Source organism: Phascolarctos cinereus, unplaced genomic scaffold (assembly GCF_003287225.1).
Source record: "Phascolarctos cinereus isolate Bilbo 61053 unplaced genomic scaffold, phaCin_HiC Scaffold_3;HRSCAF=262, whole genome shotgun sequence".
Taxonomy (NCBI): domain Eukaryota; kingdom Metazoa; phylum Chordata; class Mammalia; order Diprotodontia; family Phascolarctidae; genus Phascolarctos; species Phascolarctos cinereus.
The window spans coordinates 21,586,376-21,608,020 of NW_027555736.1; the positions used below are offsets into that span (position 1 = coordinate 21,586,376).

Below are 21,645 nucleotides of genomic sequence, written 5' to 3' on the forward strand. Positions count from 1 at the left end.
CAAGTGTTATTGGTGGCACAGATGTTTAATAGTGATACTTTTTGTAAATTATTTAAAAAAATCCCTAAAGCAGGCTGGCCCACATGTCTCTAAAGGGCCCTTCCAGCTCTTACATTCTATGATTTCACAAAACTACCTTTTGCCTTTGAACATAGGCACACTGTGCCCATAACTGGTTTGAGACCCTTTCCGCTTTGACTTGGGAATCTGTTTGCCTATTTAGTGTTACTGGAGAGCCATAAAAAGACACTTTCCTGTAATCTGGCTAATTGTGGTGGGATGACCTTCACCAGACACTGAAAATATTTGGACGGTACAGCTAGGAGAGCAAACTCCGTGGCCCTCACCAGATAGTGCTTGTGCCCAAAATGAGTAAGACTTCCTCATCAGAGAAGCAAACAGAACTCCTTCTAGAATGATCAAATCGAAAACTGGAGACTGGCTTCGTTTTGGGAGACATCAAGTGGAATTGTGACAGATGGTAAAGCTAGGCAAATCACATACGCGACTTTATCGGGGGACCTCAGAAGCCTTTTAGTACAACCCCATTTTACAGATGAGGAAACTGAGGGAAGTGATCAGTCCAAGGTCACCCAGGTAACCATCAGAAGCAGGATTTGAACCCAGGTCTGTGACTCCAGAGCTGGGGCTCTCTCCACTGTACCGAGCTGCCATGGTGGTTTTGGCACACCAGGGATGGAAATGAACAAAAACAGGAAGGGATAATTACCTTTGGTCAGACAAGCACAAGGAGACTTCAGAGCACGCATCAGTGAAGAGTTTTAACACAATTTATTTTTATGCTTAAATAATTAACTAGATCATCCAGTGTGGTTTTTTTTTCATACATATGTCATTAGAGCTATTTGTCAATGAATGCTGTTTTGATATGAATATAATCAACAAATTAAAGTATTTCACCAAAACCCAAATAAAAATGCCCCTTAAAACACAGCAGCCTTAAGAACCTAATATTACAGTGCTAGAATGGTTACAGATGATTGGCTTGCTGAAAGATTCTACATCTGAGCGCCAGTACACAAGACGGTAATAATTTTACAGCGTGCTGCCAGTCTATGAGCTAATATTTTCTGTTCAGTTCATTTTTTTAAAATACCAAAACTTGTGCCTCTATTGAGCACCAACCCATCTCTAAAGCTGCAAGCATTAACTCCCCTTTGTAAGCATTAACAGTTAGCACCCCCCTCCCCCAAAAGCAACTATGGTAGTCTCTTTTTTTTTTGTTCCTTTTTAGGTTGTTTCATTGAAAAATTGGCAACAGCAACAAATATTAGATGAAGGGCGTTGTGTTTACAGATAAAATCTCCTCTTCCGTGTCATGGTATACTGTAGTGTTTGCAAAATTGGAAAAGATTTTAATCAAAATAAGGTGATACACATGCATCAAAATATTAGTACTCTGCAGAAAAATTTTCACAGAACTACAGAATTCCTCATTTTGGGAATCATTTAAATTTGCAGCAGATTTTAAAGATTTTTTTAAAATCAAGCTAGCAGTTTTGCATATACAAACATTATAATTGCTAATATACAAGAATCGGTGAAGATCCCCACTCCCTCCCATCCCCGGCCTCAAGTCTCCCCCATAGGTGAAGCCCCTTGGACCACCTAGTCTGTTAAATGCATTTGTGATACTTTGTGTCCTAAGAGGCAGTGCCTTATTCATATTTATTCTATTTTTCTGTTAGAATTTATACAGTGTTATTTATTTACAGCAAAACTACCGATGTTTTAAAAAAGAAACAAACAGTGTTTATGCCCTGACAGTTTGGGTCCAAGAGAAATAAGGCGAGCTGCTGTGGATTTAACCATCTGAGTGTTTTTCAGTCGCTTCTATTGTCTCGTCTTCTGTCCCGTCCGGCCACAGGAATTGCGATCTTTTGAGATGACATTAATCGAAGCTGGTAAGAGTGTGGTCAGTGTCTTGTGTGTGTGCTGCATCACGAATGGTGCGTTCTCAGATCCCGGGAATGAGAGGGGATTTCCATGCTCATGCGAAATTAAAATGTGTGGGACGTGTCTTTCTTTCCTTTTTTTTCCCCTTCTTCTCTCTCTCTCTCTCTCTCTCTCTCTCTCTCTCTCTCTCTCTCTCTCTCTCTCTCTCTTTTTGCATAAAAACCATGCGGTTAATGTGTAGAAGCAGCAAACACGCACGCACGCACGCACACACACTCATAACGCATACACGCACGCACACATTCTCCTCGGTGGATTTTCAATTCCTGTTGATTTTTCTTCCATGACTCTCTCTCTTGAATACTGGCAGTAAAAGCATATACTCCTATGGAAAGATAAGAAAAACAATCGGTGAGAGAGGATAGCTTTCACACATGACCTTGTTTTAGGTTTCATTCAAAGTCAAAAGAAAAACCAATGAATGAATATGTAATACCCCACATTTTATCTAATAAGGCCTTTTCTTTACCTAATGGCATGGAGTTAATAATGTTTTCGAACAACTAATATTATTTGTGCATTTATATACATACATACACACATGTATCATATATGTATATATACAATACACATATATGTTCTTTTAGAAAAGTGATAAAGGTAACATCGTAAACATATTAGCACTTTGCAGAGAAATTTCGGTAATATCATAATAGCACTTGGAAAAAAATTTCAAGAAAGGCATCTTGGTGGAGAAGGAAAATTACTGGCCTGGCATCTACTAGTCAAGGAATCGCTCAACATTAAGATGGCAATTTCTAGTCTATGATTTCAAAATCCACACCACAGTGGATGGTTCTGTAGATGTGTAGAAGAATAAAGGTGATTTACATGGGCATAGGTAGGGCACAACCCAGCAGTCAGGAGAGAGCTCATGCTGAGGAATCTCGTTCTTAAGCTCTTGCCTCTTCCTGGCAACAAGCTTATTAAATATGCTCTACTTCTGTCTTGTTCTCTATAGAAATACCACTAATTTCTTCTTTCATTTGTACTTTTTATACTAATGCACTGAAGTTAAGATTTTCCCTGATATACTTTCAGATGAAAAAGGAGATATTCTTTCTGCCACCCGAAAGAAGGAAATATTTCTATCTTAAAAAAAAAGATGTTCTGAATACTTTAAAGTTATTATTATTAAAATCACTTAGGGTGGGGATAGTTTAGATGATACAAAAGATAAGGAAGGATATTTGTCAATTACATTAGTTCCTCTACATAAGTCCGTTTCTTGTTAGCAATACCTTCAAAATATTTTGGCCCTACTGCTGTAAGCTGCTTTGCATTTGGGACTAATATCCCAGTGTGGAGAAGGCACTTCTTGTAATGGGCAAAGGGCTTTGCATCAAATATAATGATGCATGAAAAAATATGCTTTTCTGAAAAGCCTGAGCTGAGTGAAGTGTTCATTGTTTGAGATGCACGATGAGCCGTAAAATATCCAAATACTTTTTATGAAACAAAAGAACCAGTCGATGGAAAGACACAGAGGGAGGCAGTATTCATCCAACTTGGGTTCCAGCAGGAAAATTTCAAATCGTCTTCCCTTGGTACAGACAATGCTAGAAAAAGAGTCAGTTGTTTTGACTGTTTTCTCTATCAGTTTTATATGCCTTTCAGATCTCCAAAGCAAAGAAATCATTTTAAGAAAGAGCCAAGTCAGATAGCAAGCCACTTCTTGTAGGTAGTTGGGGGAGGACAGGCAGCACTTGAATACACAGTCTGTTACTTGGGAAAACATTCTAAATATGGAAAAGAACACATCTCCATTTGTGCTTTGGGTGGGGGTGGGTGTTTTCACTTCTGAAATCTGTTATTTTTTACATTGCATTTTTTTAAGCCCAACGTGGTGTGTTGCTTCCTGTTAAGTCAGAATTCAGGGCATCTCAGTTGCCTTGGCCTATGCGGTATGGCCAGCTGTTGGCTAGTCACTGGTGGACTGAACTGAACTAAAGCTGAGCAGCAAGATGGGGCTGGCAAAGTCTCTTCTTGGGACTCGGCAGCTCCAGCTAAGGAACGTATGAGCAAACACATGAAGGTGGGAGACAGTGATCCAAGAAGGCTTCCTCCCAGTCACCACAGATCTCCTGCCAGTCCACCCCCCCTGCCTTTCCTAACTATTCTCTTGATATTTACACTGCGTATATGTATGTACGTATGCACTGTCTCCCCAGTTAGAGTGCAAGCCTCTGGTGGGTAAGGTGATTTCATTCTTTGTATTTGTATCAGAGCACATTACTAGGCATTTTAATACATGCATGTTGATTCATTCCAAGGCTTAGTATAGAGGAAAACCTCATGAATGGATCCCACCAGCAGAGAGGCAATGAAATTTTCCTTTGTATTATTGATGAAGAATTTGCTGAGAAAATGGACAAAGTGAACAAGATGGAGGGAGCAGCATTTGTACTCCTGCTAAGAATAAACAATTTGTAAGAGTTCTGGATGTTGTGTTGATGAAAAGGGAGCTCACTAGCCTGAATGAGGCCTATTGGGGCATTCATTACAGGGAAGCAAAGCTTTCCAGCCCACACCAATATTCTGAGCAACACCGGAGTTGCCTAATCCTCCAAATGCCACTAACAAATTCTTGCCTCTTGGCTCTAGCTCCCCTGCATTACTCATCCATGCCCCAAGCCTACATCCTGATTTTCTGCTTCCTTTCTAAACCCATTTGTTTAAACAAGTCCAAATTCAATACACATATTGAACATCTAACATCTGCAAGACACTGAAAATATAAAGATGGAAAAACAGCCTATCTGCCGCTTAACTCGTCTTTTGTCATTTCCCCGTCCAACTCTTCTATTTTCACCCTACATACTTTTTAGCCATGTGACGTGGTTAGCCTCTGAAAGCCTCAGTTTCCACATTTGTAAAATGGGAATGACATGCACACTTCCAACCCCTGCGTGTTGGATGGAATGCTGTCCTCAAAACCAGGGAAACCCGGCTTCAAATGCCACCTCTGACACCTACTGGATGTGAGATCCTGGGAAGATCATTTAATCTCTCAGTGCTTTTAGGCAACTCTCTAAGACTTAAGTTGTAGAGAAGGTGTCAACCTGCATTGGTAGAGGCAATTTCCTCACCTGGGAGTTCCCTAAAGGAATAAAATCGCAGGTCCAGCCCCTATCACTACTACCTACCTTACAAGGTTGTTTTGAGGGAAAATGATCTCTAAGCTCGTTTCTAGCTAAAACTTATCCTACAAAAGTGCTTTGCAAACTTGAAGGCATTATAATTAATGAGGAGAGTAGTTGTTATTATTTTCCTTGGGGAATTTCTCTTGTTTTGAACAAACTATCTTCTATCCTCATGAACATGTCCACATCCTCCTCTCCTCCCCTTCACATTCCTGAGATGAAAATGCTGCCAGCTGCCAGTTCTGGGCACCAAGGGTTGCGCCTTGTCCCCTTCCTTCCCTTCCAGACTCACTGAGTCCTCTTCTCTCACATCCACTTTCCACTCTGTTGTCATCATCCAGTTTCCTTTTTTTCAAGTCCCCATCATCCATCCCCTCTCCACACCCTTGTCCTTTCACCCTACCTCTCTCTAGGCCAGTCTCCTGCTTCTCTTGATGCGGCCAATATTTGGCTCACAGTTTTCTTCTCTGACCCCATCTCCTGCCCACATCCTCTAGGAATTTGAGATGTAATCGACACCATTCTCTGACCTCTTTGTCCTCCCTCTGCTCTTAGTGGTGCCTTGAACCTCATCATTGCTGAGAACAGCTGAAGAGCCTGAAACACCCCTTTCCCCCTTTCTACCACCATCTCCCTACTTTCCCACTCTTCCTCGGACCTACTGAATCTGGTCCTTCCTCCTGTTGACATTTCAGGCCTATAGACTTCTTTCCTATTCTCCCAATCCATCACCCCTTTCTGGTCTTTCTTTCTTTCTTTCTTTCTTTCTTTCTTTTTCTTTTTCTTTCTTTCTTTCTTTCTTTCTTTCTTTCTTCTTTCTTTCTTTCTTTCTTTTTCTCTCTCTCTCTCTCTCTCTCTCTCTCTCTCTGTCTCTCTCTCTCTCTCTCTCTCTCTCTCTCTCTCTCTCTCTCTCTCCCTTCCTTTCTTTTTTTGAGGCAATCAGGGTCACACAGCTAGTAAGTGTCAAGTGTCTGAGGCCGGATTTGAACTTGGGTTCTGACTCCAGGGTTGGTGCTCTACCCACTGTGCCACCTAGCTGCCCCTCTGGTTTTTGATACTTCCCTACCCATTTATGATTCCACATCCCAGGGTTAGGAGGAACCTCAAAATCCCACCAGTCCAATCCATGCCCGGATGAGAATCTCATCTATAGTAAACCCACCAAGAAAGAGGAAAACTCACTACATGGCCATTGAAGTCCCTTCTAACTCTCAAATTCTGTGACTCTGTGGTCCTGCTTGTCTACTTTTGGTTGCTTTACAGCTTATCAATGTCCTTCTTTAGAAGCACCATCCAGCATTGAACATGTGGTCAGGGTATGATCTGATCTGACCAGAGCAGAGTATAATTGGGTATGGTGGTTCCCTCATCCTGGCCTCTCAAGGTTGCCTTAAATCACGTTACCTCTTGGGGGCTGCTATATTATACTCGTCTACTTCGTTTGAACATGTGGTCCAATAAAAACTCCCAATTTTTTCCATAAGTGCCTTCCTTCTGTTGATAACCTCCAATTTATCCCATGCATATCTTGGTTAGTTACATGTCGTCTCTCCTGTTAGGTTGCAAACTCTTTGAGGACAAGGACTATTTTTTGCCTTTCTTTGTAATCCTAGAGCTCAGCACAATAACTGGCACATAGTAGGCATTTAACAAATGTTAGTTGACTGGCACAGCTGCCTATCGAGTGGACAACGTGTCTGTCTTTTGCTTCTATCCTGGTATTTCTAGTAGTGATTGCCTCCCCATGAATGAGGCCAGTAGCTTTAGACAGGCAGAACTCAGTCAATAAATAAACAACTAATAAGCACCTACTGCATGCCAGGCACTGTGCTAAACACTGGGTATAGAGTCGAGAGTACACGACTTGCAGTCAGAGTTTGGATTCGAATCCTGATTCTCTTCTTTATTCCTTCAGTGATGGCAAACGAGTCACCTAATTTCTTGGGGCCTCAGTTTCCTCATCTGTAAATCTCTTGTGGGGAATCCTTTAAAACCAGCCGTCAACATTCCAGAAACCTCCAGCAGTCAGGCTTTAGATGTGAAACAATATACATAAAACGAAGAGGAGAAAACTTAAAAATCAATGGTAATAGGTGAATGTTAGTGACATTTGGGCAACATTCCATGGTTTCAATTATTTTAGGGAAAAAATAACTGATTCCCACAAGAAGGCCGCCTATTGAGCTCTCAAAGCTCTGACAGTGTCACTAGCCCATTGAACTTCCTCTTGGGCCCCCATTCAGTGTTTTGAGACTGCCACCATCTTCCTGGGCCAGAATCCCAGAAACCCTCATGGAAAGTGAGCTACCACAGAGTTGGGTCGAGTTGAATTTCCAGCCTATCTGCTCTGCTCATTTCCCTTTTGGAACCCATATGGCTATTTTTTAATTTTTTAATTTCAAATTGAAATTAAAAAATAGATTGGTTCAGCCTGGGTTTCTCCCTCCTGTTCTAATCTAGCCCAGCTGTTCAGGGGCAAGCTCTGCAAAAGGGAGAAGTGATATTATTCATAAGGCATTTGAGGTTAGGATTAAAAATAAAAGAAAGGGTCACTTCTGTATTCACGGAGTCCTTTGGAAGGACAAAGCAATTTGATAGCATATTTACAGACATTCCTGATGAGGCCCAGCCTCAGGCAGGCTAGTGAAAGAGTTAGGCCACAAGCATTTATGAGGCCCTTACTATGGGCCAGACCCTATAGCAAGCACTGAGGTAGACACACAATGACTGGACAGTGTGGCACAACTGTGTGAGCTAGGAATACCTGTGTTCACATTTTGCTTCTGACACTGGATTATGGTGTGACCCCGGGAGCTTGACAACCTCTTTAGGCAGCTAGAAGATAATTGGTTGCAAAGAAAGTCCAGTTCCTATCCTTATTCTTATTATGAATAATTGCTTAATTATTTAATAAATGATATTGTATAAAATCATGCTACAAATAAAAGCAGTAATAAAGCACTAAAATGAGATGAAAATGGCATGTTAAAACAAAGACTATTAAACATTAAGCAAAAAACCCCCAATTCCACATGGAGCATTCCTCTCAACTAGCCTGATGCTGTACCCTGAGCTGGACATACCCAGGTGAAAGGCCTGGCACTCTTTGTACCAATAAACTTGGTACACTAAACATCCTTTTCAACAAGTTTAACTTTATATAAACTAAAGAAAACAGTACAAAGGGATTGCAATGAAAATTCCATTCAGACCTGCCTTTAGTTTTATTTCAATAGAAACCAAGCTGTTAGTTGCTGATCTGTGAAAATGCCAAAGGGTGGATGGATCAATACAAATCACAAGAACCATTTGGTGGGAATTACGGGTGGGCAAATATTTAGTCAGCCTGCTAAATTTTATTAGGCGACTGGATTTCTTCACAAGTCACAGATCCCTGAGAGAAGGGGACCATTAAAAAAGAAGGGATTCCATCAGTCTGGACACATGTCATTTGTGCTTAAGATGCATGTCTAATTTGGGAGGAGAGAGTTTATGGGCTGTGAAACAAATGACAAAGACATTTCAGGGCTCAGCTGGTAATATCATAAATATAAGGGGTGAATATCATTAAATGAACTTTGTAGTTCCCTACTTTACTCTTCCAAGAAAAGAGAAAGTAATCAGACTATGTATGGGTTTAAGGAAAGAAAGGAGGGGTAGCTAGGTGGTGCAGTGGAGAGAGTACCGGCCCTGGAGTCAGGAGGACCTGAGTTCAGGTGTGGCCTCAGACACATAACACTTACTAGCTATATGACTGTGGGCAAACCCCAATTGCCTTATAAAAAAAATAAAGAAAGGGGGGAGGAGAGAAAGGAAGGAAGGAAGGAAAAAAGAAAGAGTAAGGAAGGAAAAAAGGGAGAAAGAAAGGAAGGAAGGAAAAAGAGAAACAAAAAAAGGAAAAAAGAAGAAAGAAAAAAGAAAAAGAAAGAAAGAAAAGAAAGGGGGAAGGGAAGGAAGGAAAGAAGAGAGGAAGGAAGGAAGAAAAAAGAGAAAGAAGGGAGGGGGAAGGAAGGAAAAAAGAAAGGAGAAGAAAGAGAAGAGGCAGGGGGAGACAGAGGGAAGGAAAGAAAGGAGGGAAGGAAGGAAGAAAAAGAAAGAAGGGAGGGAAAGGGAAGAAAGAAAGAGAAGGAAGCAAAAAAGGGAAGAAAAAGAAAGAAGGAAAGGAAGAGACAGGAAGGAAGAAAGAAACTCAACGGGAAGATGACTTCCTATTAAATCATGTGCCCAGTGGCAAGCTCCCCTCGGTCCTCTGCCATTGGTACAATGTAGTTGTCCCATTCATAAAGTCATAGGGCTGTACATTTCAAGAAAGACATTGACTGACCGTTCCCATCCTGCCGTTATGAGTGGCTCTTCTTTTCTACAGGGCGGATTTCTTTCTTTGTCTTCACCTTATAACCTTCTCCCTGCTTTAAAGAGAATGTACTCATTAGGATTTTATGCAGAACAAGTTGGGAGTTATCAACCAGAACTTCCCCATGAGTCCCACGAGGCTGTATTAGGGTAATTACAAGCGGTTTCCATCACTCCATCAAGCCACTTCCCAAACTCTGCACAGTCCATTGCCTTAATTGCTTAGCATAGCTGCAACAATATGGGATGGAGTGCCATCAAAATGCCAACACACTTCTGTTTTACAGCAAGCATTCCTTTAAAGCGAGTAGGTTAGTGATGAAAGAAAAACTCCCGGTATGCTCTCCTTTTGTGGCTAAGTTGGAAGAACACCATCACTAGCCCCCAAATATTGCCACGTTGTGTCTTCTGGAGCAGACCCAATAGAGAAACATTTTTCTATTGTGCTGAAAAACAACTCAGTAAATGCTTATTAAGAATAAGGACCACGAAACAATGAACCGATATGTTTGTGCATTTAAGGGAGGTTTGCTCCTCCCCTCCCAAGCACATGGCATTATTAAAACCTTCTCCAACTTTAGGTGAAGGGTTTTTTTCCCCATAATGTCACTAGAAGTTTTTATTTTTTTCTTGTCATTTCTTTCTCTGGCTCTGGTCCTATTATTTCATCAGTGTGAGGAATTCCTGATGTGGAAACGACCTCTCCCATTGTAGAGCTGCACATATTCGGTAACTTACAGCTTTGTCTAGGGCACTGTGAAGCTGACCCTGGGTATCGTGCTCAGGGTCACTCGTTCAATATTTGTAAGATGTGAGACTTGAATCCACATGTTCCTGATTCCAAGGCTAGACCTCCAGCTACACACTACCTCTTATCAAAGCTTATGTCTCAGAAATAAATTTATGAACTATGGACATTCACTTTTTACACTACTATAAGGAAAAACACAGAATGGTTCCTTTCCCCCCCTACTTTTTAATGATAAATTTTCTACTCATTGCTACCTTAAGTCACTATAGCCTTCCCCTCACCTCCACTGGTATTATTTCATTGGTATAGGGACAGTGGCTTATGGAGAGGCGGTGGGTAGAGAGGATAAAGAGCAGGCTCTGGATTCAGGGAGACCCAGCCTCTGGCATATCCTCGCTGAGTGATCCTAAGCAAGGTCTTTACAATCTTAGTAACCCAGGCAACACTCTAAGACAGGCGTTCTTAACCTAGCTTGTATCATGAACACTTGCAGCTGTCTGGAGAAGCCTAGGACCTCCTTCTCAGAGCAATATTTTTAAATGCATAAAATAAGACACAAGGGATTACGAAGAAAGCCAAGTATATTGAAACATAGTTATCTCGCTATATTAAAAAACAAACAAACAAGTTCACAGACCCAAGGTCAAGAACATGTGCTCTAAGACCATAAACTGAAGAAATTTCGACCTGTCCTAGTAAAAGGACTCTCCTCCTTGGAATTCCCCAACACCAATGAAATAGAGTTTATAGAAAGCTAAGTAGGAGGGAGCACCGTGAGAAAAGGAAGCCGGAGACAGATTTTAAGTGAGAGATGGGGCTTCATTCTCCCATGCCACACATAGAAGTCAAGTTCAAACAGTAGGTAAACTGAAGATGGGGCTTCCAGAAATCCGTCTTGTAAAGGTCCTCTGTTGGGCTGACGCTCCCTGTTAGGTTTGCTATTCTACCCCTTGATATCCTGAGGGAATCATGTGGTGAATACAGCATACAATTTACTTATCACAGAAGTACTTTCTAATGCTTCCATTTTACAAAACCCCAAACTTCCTTATATGTCTATTCCCAGGAAAGCTGGTAGGGAAGAAACTTTTACACTCAACGGCTGTGCAAGCAATCAACCAGTCAACATTTATAGGGTGCCTCCTCTATACTAAGCACACACAGGAATAGCCAAAGCAGTTTCGTTAAGGCTCCTTTTTTCATTTGTTTGTTTGTTTAAAGGGAATCCCATCTCTCTGTCTTCAGCTGAACAGAGATGGAATTCTGGAAGAACTTTAAGCAGAAAAGCCCATTCTTGCTTCCTTTCAAAGGTGAGACAATTTCATTCTGCCACACCAGGAAAGCCCAGTCTTTCAGCCACATGGGTGAGGTCATTCACATAGCCCTGAGTTAGTCCTCTGCCTTTTCCCCCTCATAGCCAGCACTCGCCATTACCATTTCACCAAACATTGACTCTTGTGGTAAAGCGATACGTCTTACTACTTTCCGCGTGATCTGTGGGGATCAATGAGGGAAAAGATTTTTCTCCCGTCGATAAAGATAAAACAGCAAAAAAAAAAAGTCAAGCATTTTTTTTTTGAAATGCAGAAAATCTGAGTAGCAAGAGCAGTACAAAACCCCAATGGTCATTACTTTTCTCGTGATGATGGCGCCTTCTTCATCAGTAAACTGTTCTTCTGTAACAGACTCACCCGGAATGTTTTTTGCTTCCTCTCCCTAAAGAACGTGTTATAGAGGTTAGCAACTAAACCGAACTTGTATTCTGAGAGGTCCACACCACTCTACACACCATACACATGCACTGCCAAAATTTAAGAAATAAGATGGACTATGAAATGCATTTAATACTCCAGGGAAAAAACCCAGCCAAATATTTGTAGCACACAAAGTGGTTCTGGGAAGCCACTGATGGAGCATTGGAAAGATTTCCCTACTCTATGAGTATCCTGGAACATTTCCGTAATGTTAGGGTGCTACAGTCTGTGGTTCCAGACTGTAGGTGGCACCAAAAACACGTGCTCTTGTACAGGCACATGAAAGAGGGTTAGCTATAAGAAGCAAGAATGTAGGATCTGATGGGGGCAGAATAAGAATCACCAAACCAAAGATGATAGAACTAGGAGGGCCCTTGGAAACCAAATGGACAACAGGGCCATGGCGCACAGAGCTGAGAGTGGTGTTAGAAATCAACAGGGTCCAACCCTTCTTTTTGCAGACAGGGAAACTGAGTCACCTGTGGTCAGAAACATAATGGGAGAATTGGGTTTTGAACCTAGGAGTCCTGACACCCAGTCTGCCCCACGCTTACCTCCATATCTGTAAACTCAAGATACTTCATTTGTAAAGAAACAGCCCCAGCCTGAACTGAGAGCTGTAGTTCAAATCATCCCTCTGAAGAGAAAACTTTGTTGTCCTTATTACAGTAAGTTAGTGTAGGATACTGTGAAATCTGCTTTTGTGTTTTTATAATACCCCAACTAGGACAACGTCCTATGCATTTTTCTCACTTTAAAAATCTTTTTTTCTCAGTGAAAGGTGCAAATTAAACTTTAAAAAACAAAAACGAAAACATGGGCAAACAGAGAAGGTTCTGAAAAAAAACTGTAAAGGTTTGGGAAATTATATCTTGGGAATTAGTTAACTTGTGCATTATTATCAGTACTTGATAACGATGAATATGTCCCTTAAGGTGGCAGCGTGCTTTACATATCCTATCTCATTTGATACCAGGACTCTGTAAGGTAGGTGTTAATATTATTCCCCATTTTATAGATGAGTAAACTGAGGCTGTGACTTGCCCAGAGTTCTGCAGCTAGTAAGTACCTGAGGCAGGTCTTGAACTCAGACCCTCCCTACTCCAAGTTCTGTGCTTCATCTAGTGGCCCACAGAGATTGGGGCATCTGATACTCACGGCTGTCAAACCCAGGGATGAGTTACTCATGAAATGGTCCCTTCTGGAGGTGATTTAGTTGTTATTTATCTGCTAACACAGATGAACAACTATCTAGGTGCCAACTTTGGTTGGCCCTCTTTATAGACTTTCAAGATTCCTTCTACTTCTACTGATATCTACTGATATAAACTCCTAGTGATTGCCTTGCATACAGTAGGAGCTTAATTATAGCTGCTGAATTGAATAAAAAAGGAAGTAAAAACCCCGAACTGACCAATGTTCCGTGTCCCATTATCTTTTAAAACCTGTGCAATGGGACCAAGTGATCTAGCCTCATTGCAGCCCGACTCTCTTAAGTCTGGAGAAGGATGGGGACTCACTCAAGGTCACACAGATGGGAAACAGCAGAATCAGGATTTGAACCTGGGTCCTCAGAGTCTCAGTGCAATGCTCTTCCTGCTCTCTCCCTAGGTACCTCTCCCCAGGTGCTCATACTCACTTTCTTTTAATATCTGATCAAGTCAAACAACTTTTCTGGGCCTCAGGACCTAAACTCCTCATTTTAGAGGTAAGAAAACTGAAAGTGACTTTATCAGGGTCACAGAACCTAGAAAGGCCTGGATTGGGATTTGAACCTGCATCTGAGGCCCCCAAGTCCAGGGCTCTACACAGCTGCACTGAAGCTTGTTTGAGCCCAGGTTAAGTGCTTCCCGTGGTCTGTTTGGTATTTGAGTGACTTGCATGAGTGCATACCTGTCTCGCCTCCTTTACATCTAGATACACATGGAAATCTCAATGGGCCACAAAGATTCTGTAAGAACAGGCCATGGTGCTCTGGCCGTGGAGTCAGGAGGACTTGAGTTCAAATCTGGTCTCAGACACTTGACACTTACTAGCTGTGTGACCATGGGCAAGTCACTTAAACCCAACTGCCTCACACACACACACACACACACACACAAAAAGAAAAAATAAAGAAAAATAACTGGCCATGCCGGACTAATCCCGTCCTGTATTTTTGACAGTGTTAGCAGGCTGGTAGATTGAGGAGGCTGTTGATACAGTCATCTGGATTTTAGCAAGGCTTGGACCAAGTCCCTCATCTGGTCCCTCTAGATAAGATGAAGGTGTGGGCTCACTAAGATTAGGAGATTCTATGACTGGCCTATTGGCAAAGCTCAGTGATGATGACAATTAATTTTAATAATATTTCTTATAGAGAACTTTAAGGTTTGTAAAACATACTACACATATCATTTGATCCTCTCAACCACTTTGTGAGGTACCTGAGAGAAGAGGGAATGGGGGGGACGCCTTCTTGGTTTGGCCCTCATCCCAGGGGTCACCTAGATAGCAAATATTTCCACTGTTTCATCTGGTTTGCAGAAGGCTCTGCTCTGAGTTCTCCGTGCCTATACATATCCCCTGTGCCTAGCTATGATCTGCTACAATTATCTGTGTGACCTTGAACAAATCCCTTGGCTTCTGTAAGACTCGGCTGTAACATGAAAGGACTGGACCCTATGACCCTCTGAGTCCTTACGTTATCATGTGATACCATGGGAGGGTCTCTGGACTTGAGGGGTGGGGGCAGTCAGGAGACCTATGCAATAGGGTGGGGGCTCTTGACCTTTTATATGTCCAACACTCCACCTCTGACAGGTTGGTGAAACCAATGGACCCCTTCTCAGAATCATATTCTTATATGCACAAAATAATACATAAAGGATCAGAAAAGAAAGGAATTATATTGAAATATAGTTATCAAAATATTAAAAAGTTCATGGATCCTAGAATAAGACCCCTTGTACTAGGGCAGATTTGAAATTTGAAGACATGGCTCTGTTCCTGTACGTGTGACCTTAGGGAAGCCAGCAGCTCTGGGCCTCAGTTTCCCTGGTATAAAATGAGGGATCTGAATAAGTTTGTCTCTTAAGGTCTTTGCCAGTCTTAAAATTCTAGGCTCTTAGATGAAGGTAAGTGGAAGGTCAGCCACATTCTGGAAATACGGTGAAAAGAACACGGCTACCCACTGTGCATGAAATCCTGCCCTGATGTTCTGATGCCTTTCTCTGTATCTGAGGTCACTCCCGGGCTTCTATCTACAGTCCCTGCAAGATAATGCTGATCCTGTTAAAAAAGGAACATATGCCTAGGTGGAACGATGGATTCCTTCCTCTAAGCAAGGCAGTTGTAAAATACCATCGGGGTCAAGCCAGGCAGCTGGTGGCCAAGCAAGCAAACAATCCTGTCTTTATAGTAACTCCATGTCTCATTTCTCAATTTAAAATGAGAGCATTGGGCTGGTTTCCTTGCCCATAAAACATAAGACTCTGATGGCAATTAAATTGACTTGATTTATTTACACATATAAGGCCTAATTTGGACTATCGCTATTTCTAATTTGTTGGGGGTTTTTTGTTTGGGTTTCCCCCTCACTATTTCATGCCTCCTTGTGGCACTGAGGCGATGCTGGATTCAGCATCCAAAAATGAGCCTAGGTGAGTGTGGAGAGGCCCATTACCTGAAGGTGGGCCACAGAAGACAGCCACAAACAATGCAGACTCTCTACTTTCCTAGAGGCTTCAATGATACTGATGATGAGAACTTAATAAATGCTCATTGGCAGACTGATCTGGGCTGGTGGAGGGAGTATCCCCACCAAAGAAATCACAAAACTCATGACGTATCGTTCTCCCAACTGCAGATCAAAACACATTCCCACTTCCCTTTCCAAATTTACAAATGAAATGCAAAAAGAGGAACGTGAAAAATACTGTTCTGTTTCTTGTGGACATGATTCTAAACAGACATTTATATTTTTGAAAATGTTAAGCCATTCCTGGGGTCTAAAACCTGCTCAATCACTGTTCTCACTGAATCATATCTGTTCCTTAGTTCTGCTCTTCTGATCGATCTATCCAAAGTCCCCGGGTCACAGGACAAGAGATTTAATGGAATGGAAGCTCCTTGGGGGCAGGGACAGTTCACTTTTGTCTTTATATCCCTTGTGCCTAGCACAGTGCCTGGTACATAGTAGGCTCTTAATAAATGCCTGTTAATTAATACTTTAGAGCTAGAAGTGACTTTTGTCTCTATATGCCCTGTTCCTAGCACAGTGCCTTCTTGTATGTAACAATATTTAATAAGTACTTAATAAATGCCTGTTAATTAATGATCTAGAGCTAGAAGTGACCACACAGGCCATCTAGTCCAGAGGAGGAAACTGAAGCCTAAAAGTGTATTACATAACTTGCTCAAGGTCACACAATATATGTAATAATAAATATCAGAGGTGGGATCTGAACCAAAGTCCTTGGACTCCAGAGCTCACTCTTCTAGCCACCTTTGAATCACCTAGAGACCCAGTGTGAAATATTGCCTCCAAAATGGACCACACGGGGCCATACAGTGGCAGCGAGCTGATCCTGGGCTCCCTTCATGGAAGAGCTGCCTTGGGCCATTGCGGGCTTCCCCTCCCTGGCTGCCTTCACACGAAGGATGTGGGTGACCACTTGTCAGAGAGCACGCAGGCTGGGTTCCTGTTCGGGTCCAGGTTGTACTAGATGACCTCTGAGGTCCTTCGAGCTCAGCTGCTCTGTAAATCTGCATGGTCTTGGCAATGGGCTTGATTCCAGTGATCAGGTAATCAATCAGAAAGCATTGATTAAAACCAAGAATGAGCTTAAGACCAGGATCTTAGCTAGGGACAACTAAGCTGTTGTCCAGACCACATCACCAGGTCAGCCCCTTTGCCCAGCTAATTAATTCTTTTAGGTGTGGCCACTCATTAAGACTGTCTCTTACACTAGAGTGCAGTTCAAGCCTACACTGGTGACATCATGGCGCCTTGAAGCAGTTAAGTGTTGATGAGGTAAAGAATTTCAACATGTAATAGTCATGTGGATTCAATCAATCAATGGGCATATTTATGAAGTCCCTACTATGTGTCAGTAGGAGCAAAGTTAAAGAGCAGGATCTGGAGACTGAGGGCCTGATCTTGAATACGGCTACAGGCTTCTTAACTGTGACTTTGATCAAGTCCCTGTGACTGGACATCTCAGCTTCCTCGTCGGTAAAATGAGGGAGAGGATGGAGGAGGCGATCTGTCTCCTTCTAGCTTTAAATCATGATTTTTCCAGCTGTCTCACTGTGGGTTAATATGACAGGTCAGGTATTTCAGACACTAATAACTGGGCTTTGCTCATGTAAAATTGGATGAGAAGCTGCCTCTTGATGGTGTGAGAAGACTTCCTCTAGCCCGAGGTTAATTTGGGGATCTCCCTACATATATTTCTTCCCACATGTGACTTCAGAGGATGGCTTATTTTCTCCCTTATTATTTTGGAAGTCTTTGAAAGAATTCACTGTCCAAGGAAAAATCTGGGACTCTGCCCCCTTTTATTCACTTGTACTTTATAAAACCCACCATCTGGCAAGGTCCACAGATTCTGAACACACAGGCCCATCTCCCTGGGAGGAAGGCCCATTGAAGGCCTCCTTGAACAGAAGGGTCACCCATACATGTCTATGTATGTGTATATTGGCCCTGACTGTAGTCTGAATCAGAAGTGGGAAATATTTAACAAAACAAATAAAAATACAACAAAATATGGATAAAATAAAACTAAGTCAATATGTGACCTGGAGGGATCCTTAGATGCAGATTAGCTTATACACATGTGTATATATCCACACACATGCACACACATATATGTGTATCTCAACACACATATATGTGAATCTAGGAATACCATATATTGTTTTACGCAAAGCTTTGTTGAAAATATTCCCTTGTTTCCCCACATTCTCTAATCACGACAATATTATCTCTAAAGGGATATAGGAAAGGCTATTCAGCTGATTACAGGCAGGAAGAAGTATTTCACGGGCTTTGTCATGTTTAAGGATAAAGTCCAGGTAGTATTTAAATTCAGCAAGATCCCTCTGTGACATCTTAAACTAGACTCTAACTGCATCTAGGTTTAGGTCTCTTAAGGCTAAATATTTCCTCACCCCTCATGGTCACTGTCCAGTTTGACATAGGACACTGATCCTTCTGAAGAATATCTATCTATCTATCTATCTATCTATCTATCTATCTATCTATCTATCTATATGTATATCTATATACACACACACATATGTATATATACACACACACACACACACACACACACACACACACATATACATGCACACACACATATTGGAAGCTTCCTTGGCCTTCATTCTTTCACATACCAGGACACCCCAGACCTTTTCCTTAAGCCTGTAATTAATGAAGGCCTTATTGTCATCTCTCAAGTTAGAAGTATAAGCAATAGGTATATGGGACCAGGAAAGGAAAGAGTCATATTCTCCGGTCCTATTCACATTCCTCACATCCTTGGACAGGCATTCTGCAATATCAGCCTTGAATTTCATTAAGTGACCTCTCCCTCCAGGATGCATTAGTTGTTCATGCAATCCAGCACCCGTCAAAAAACACGTCTGACCCAAGCTCCGAGGCCTTCTGAAGATCCTTGCTTATTGCCAGAGGTTACACGTTGGCGTCGATGGAAACACTCTATCATGCAACACAGCTGATTTAGTAGTCCTCGACTTTCAGGGATGGTTAACCTAACCATTTTTAAAAAGCAGGACATGCTAGATACCAAAATCCACTAGGAAGGAATTTCCATCAAGTCCAGCAGAGTCCCCCTCACCAATCCAACTGTGGGATACCTTTATGAGCAAACGTCGGCGGATAATTCTGGTAGTGACCCTCCGTTCTTCCTCTGAGCTTGAATAACTCTCACTCTCTTTATCGTCCTGACAAATGCATTTGGGGTAGAATTTTATCAGCACATTTAAAAGAAGAGACACATTAAGATGGGAAATCAAGAAAGAAACTTTTCCTTATTTTTTTTTTTGTGGTTAGAGGAAATAAAATTTTTCGTGTTTAGAAGGCTCTGTGCCTAGAACAGTGCTCTGTACACATTAGGGGCTTAGTTAATAGGGAATGGATAAATACCCGAGTTGGTAGGAAAATAAAAAAACACCCAGGAGGCAAAAATTTTTGGAGTGGGAAATGAAATATGATAACTTGCAGTATGCAGAAGAGAGAAAAGAAAAGAGTGAAGAGAGGAGAAGAAATGGGGAAATTTGGGGAGAAGGAATTTCACACACACACATACAAAGTCACAAACTGCAGGACTTCAAAAACCATTTGAGACGTTGGAAATGATTTCTACTCCTTGGATCAGATTAGCAAAAACTCAAAACAAAATTTAATTTTGAGCTAGTTTTTATATATTCAAACATCAAGAGACAATTAAAGTCAGAATTCTTGACAAAAACAATCTCACTACAGCTAAGACAAGGAGCTGGGACTTTTGAAAATCTTACTGGAAATTTAGAGATTTGAGAGAGTTTTCTATTAAAAATGATTTATTTTTATACCTAACTATAATGGTATTTTTTCACTTATGTCTATTAGCTAGTCTACCATTCTTATAAATTCTACAAGTGAAAATGAGTAGGTTATTTCATGAATCTAGTATAATATGGATGAAACCATGGTGCATATGCATATATGTGAATGTCTGTACATATTTCAGAACAGGTATGAGGTAAGAAGTAGAATATGGAGTATTTTAGAAAAACTAAAATCTGGATGTATCGAGATTCCTTAAAACAGCACTGCCTTAGGTTCTTAAGATAAATTTAAAAAGAACAAAATTGGGAAGATGCATTAAATTTCAACAAATAATTATGAAGTGCCTACCGCATGAGAGTCACTGTCTCGTGAAGAAAAAATACACTTACTCATGAATTTAACAGAGTAGACAATGACATTCACTGAGATGATTCCATTTCTGCTTTTCAGTGGAAGGGCTCTGGAAATAATACTTTATTTTCTAAGTATACTTATTTACCCCTAAAACATAATGGCCCAGTAGACCGTAGTTGTAGCAAAGTCCACAGGAACAGAAAATAAAAACGCCAGCAGGCACAGAGAGAAATCAGGGGGGGAAAAAAGTACCAAGATAGTACAGGATTAGCCAGTATCAATTGTTTTGAATTTGGGAAAAGTTATTCAAAAACAGAAGATAGGATAGCTCCAGGCTTCCCCAAGGGAAAAAGAGCAGAGTAGAGTGTAGAGGTCTTGGTGACATCTTTCCCAGCCTTGCAGGAAAATTCATCTTCCACTTAATTCTCTCCTGGGAGGGATCCGATGTTTAAGGAACACACCGCATGTGAATAATTTAGCATTCCTGCTGTGCCTTAATTACCTGAAATACTAAAACATTAACTTGGAGCATTCTGAAGGGGCTACTTAATTCAAAGCATGGTTCTGAGATTCAACATCAACAACAATGATAATAGGTGCTCTTTCCACAATGCTATAAGGATTAGAAAGTCATTTCCTTATAACATGCCTGTGAAAGAAGAGATTGTACAATGGCTACAGAACTGATCCTTCCCAAGGAAAGTTACCAGTCTAAGGCGATGGCATTAAAGGGAAGGAGAAGGAAGCAAAGAGGAAAATAAATTAGTCAAGAACACTTCTTTTTTTAAAGACATAAAGGCCACCACTTGGAAACTGAAAAAGAGTTAAAAAATACGACCAGCTTCCGTTACAAAATCAAGGCAGGGAGGGCCTTGTATTTCCACAAAATGGTCTCAGAGTAAGCTCTCCCAGGTGGGCCAAGGTCATGGTGGTGGTGTGGGAAAGAGTCTCCATTCTGCTCCCTGCCTGTCCTGCGGAGCACAGCGGAGATAACGCTTCTCACTAAGTGAGGCGGAGGGTGGTGGCTGAGGACTTTCCCACTGGTTTCTGCCATGAGCAGCTGCAGGGATTGGGGGGAGAAGCAGAGGTTATTTACCTGGTAACAGCAGGCAGCGATCCGTGTGAGAGCCACACCGGGACTTCTAACCTGATTTTGGGGGGGACAAAAATGGCGGCTGTTTTCTGAGATGATACAGTTGACAACCTTGTTGATTAATACTTGCTATAGCCACAAAGGGTACAGCTGGGACCCCTTTGATATATTTTTAGTTTAGGCTCACATTATTTGGGGTAGGAAGTATGTGGGTCTCAACTCTGAATAAGAAAGCAGTTTACCTTCACCTTGCTTTTCAATGCTTTACTAATTATGGCTGAAAATAACTGGCTAGGGCTCCTTCTCATAATGAGGATGAAAACTCATTTAAATGAATCTTTCAAATGGCCCTCGATTTCTATTGCTTGAGATGCCCAATTACTTGACTCTATCTAAGGATGAGAACCTCACTTCCAAACTCCTGGGAACTTTCTAAAGCCCCACTGTGAAGACATACGTGAACTACAGTATCTATTATCTAAACTCAATGAGTAGTCATAGCTTCTAAGAATCTCTATCCATTACATCACACTGCCCTTGAAGTTGCTGTACTGATCAAAACTAAAATAAAAGGGAACTGATGCTTGGAAATGACCTGCCTCTAAAGAGCCACCATAAAAAAAAGGGTCAGGAAATATATCAGCCTATCAATCACCCAT

At 41.5% G+C, this 21,645-nt stretch overlaps 1 protein-coding gene across 12 annotated transcripts in view; it reads right to left on the bottom strand.

Annotated features, from left to right (window-relative positions):
- Positions 1 to 773: 773 nt before the first annotated feature.
- The window catches only part of ANK3 (ankyrin 3), a 725,987-nt gene continuing 705,115 nt past the window's right edge, over positions 774 to 21,645 (bottom strand). For 11 of the 12 annotated variants that reach the window (XM_078150719.1, XM_078150720.1, XM_078150723.1 and 8 more), the window contains 2 exons: positions 9,445 to 9,529; positions 774 to 2,302 (listed from right to left, as the gene is read on the bottom strand). In XM_078150719.1, coding sequence (XP_078006845.1) covers positions 9,461 to 9,529 — 69 coding nt within the window. In that variant the 3' untranslated portion in view covers positions 774 to 2,302; positions 9,445 to 9,460. The remainder of the gene's footprint in view (positions 2,303 to 9,444; positions 9,530 to 21,645) is intronic. The other variant, XM_078150718.1, reaches the window with a different exon arrangement.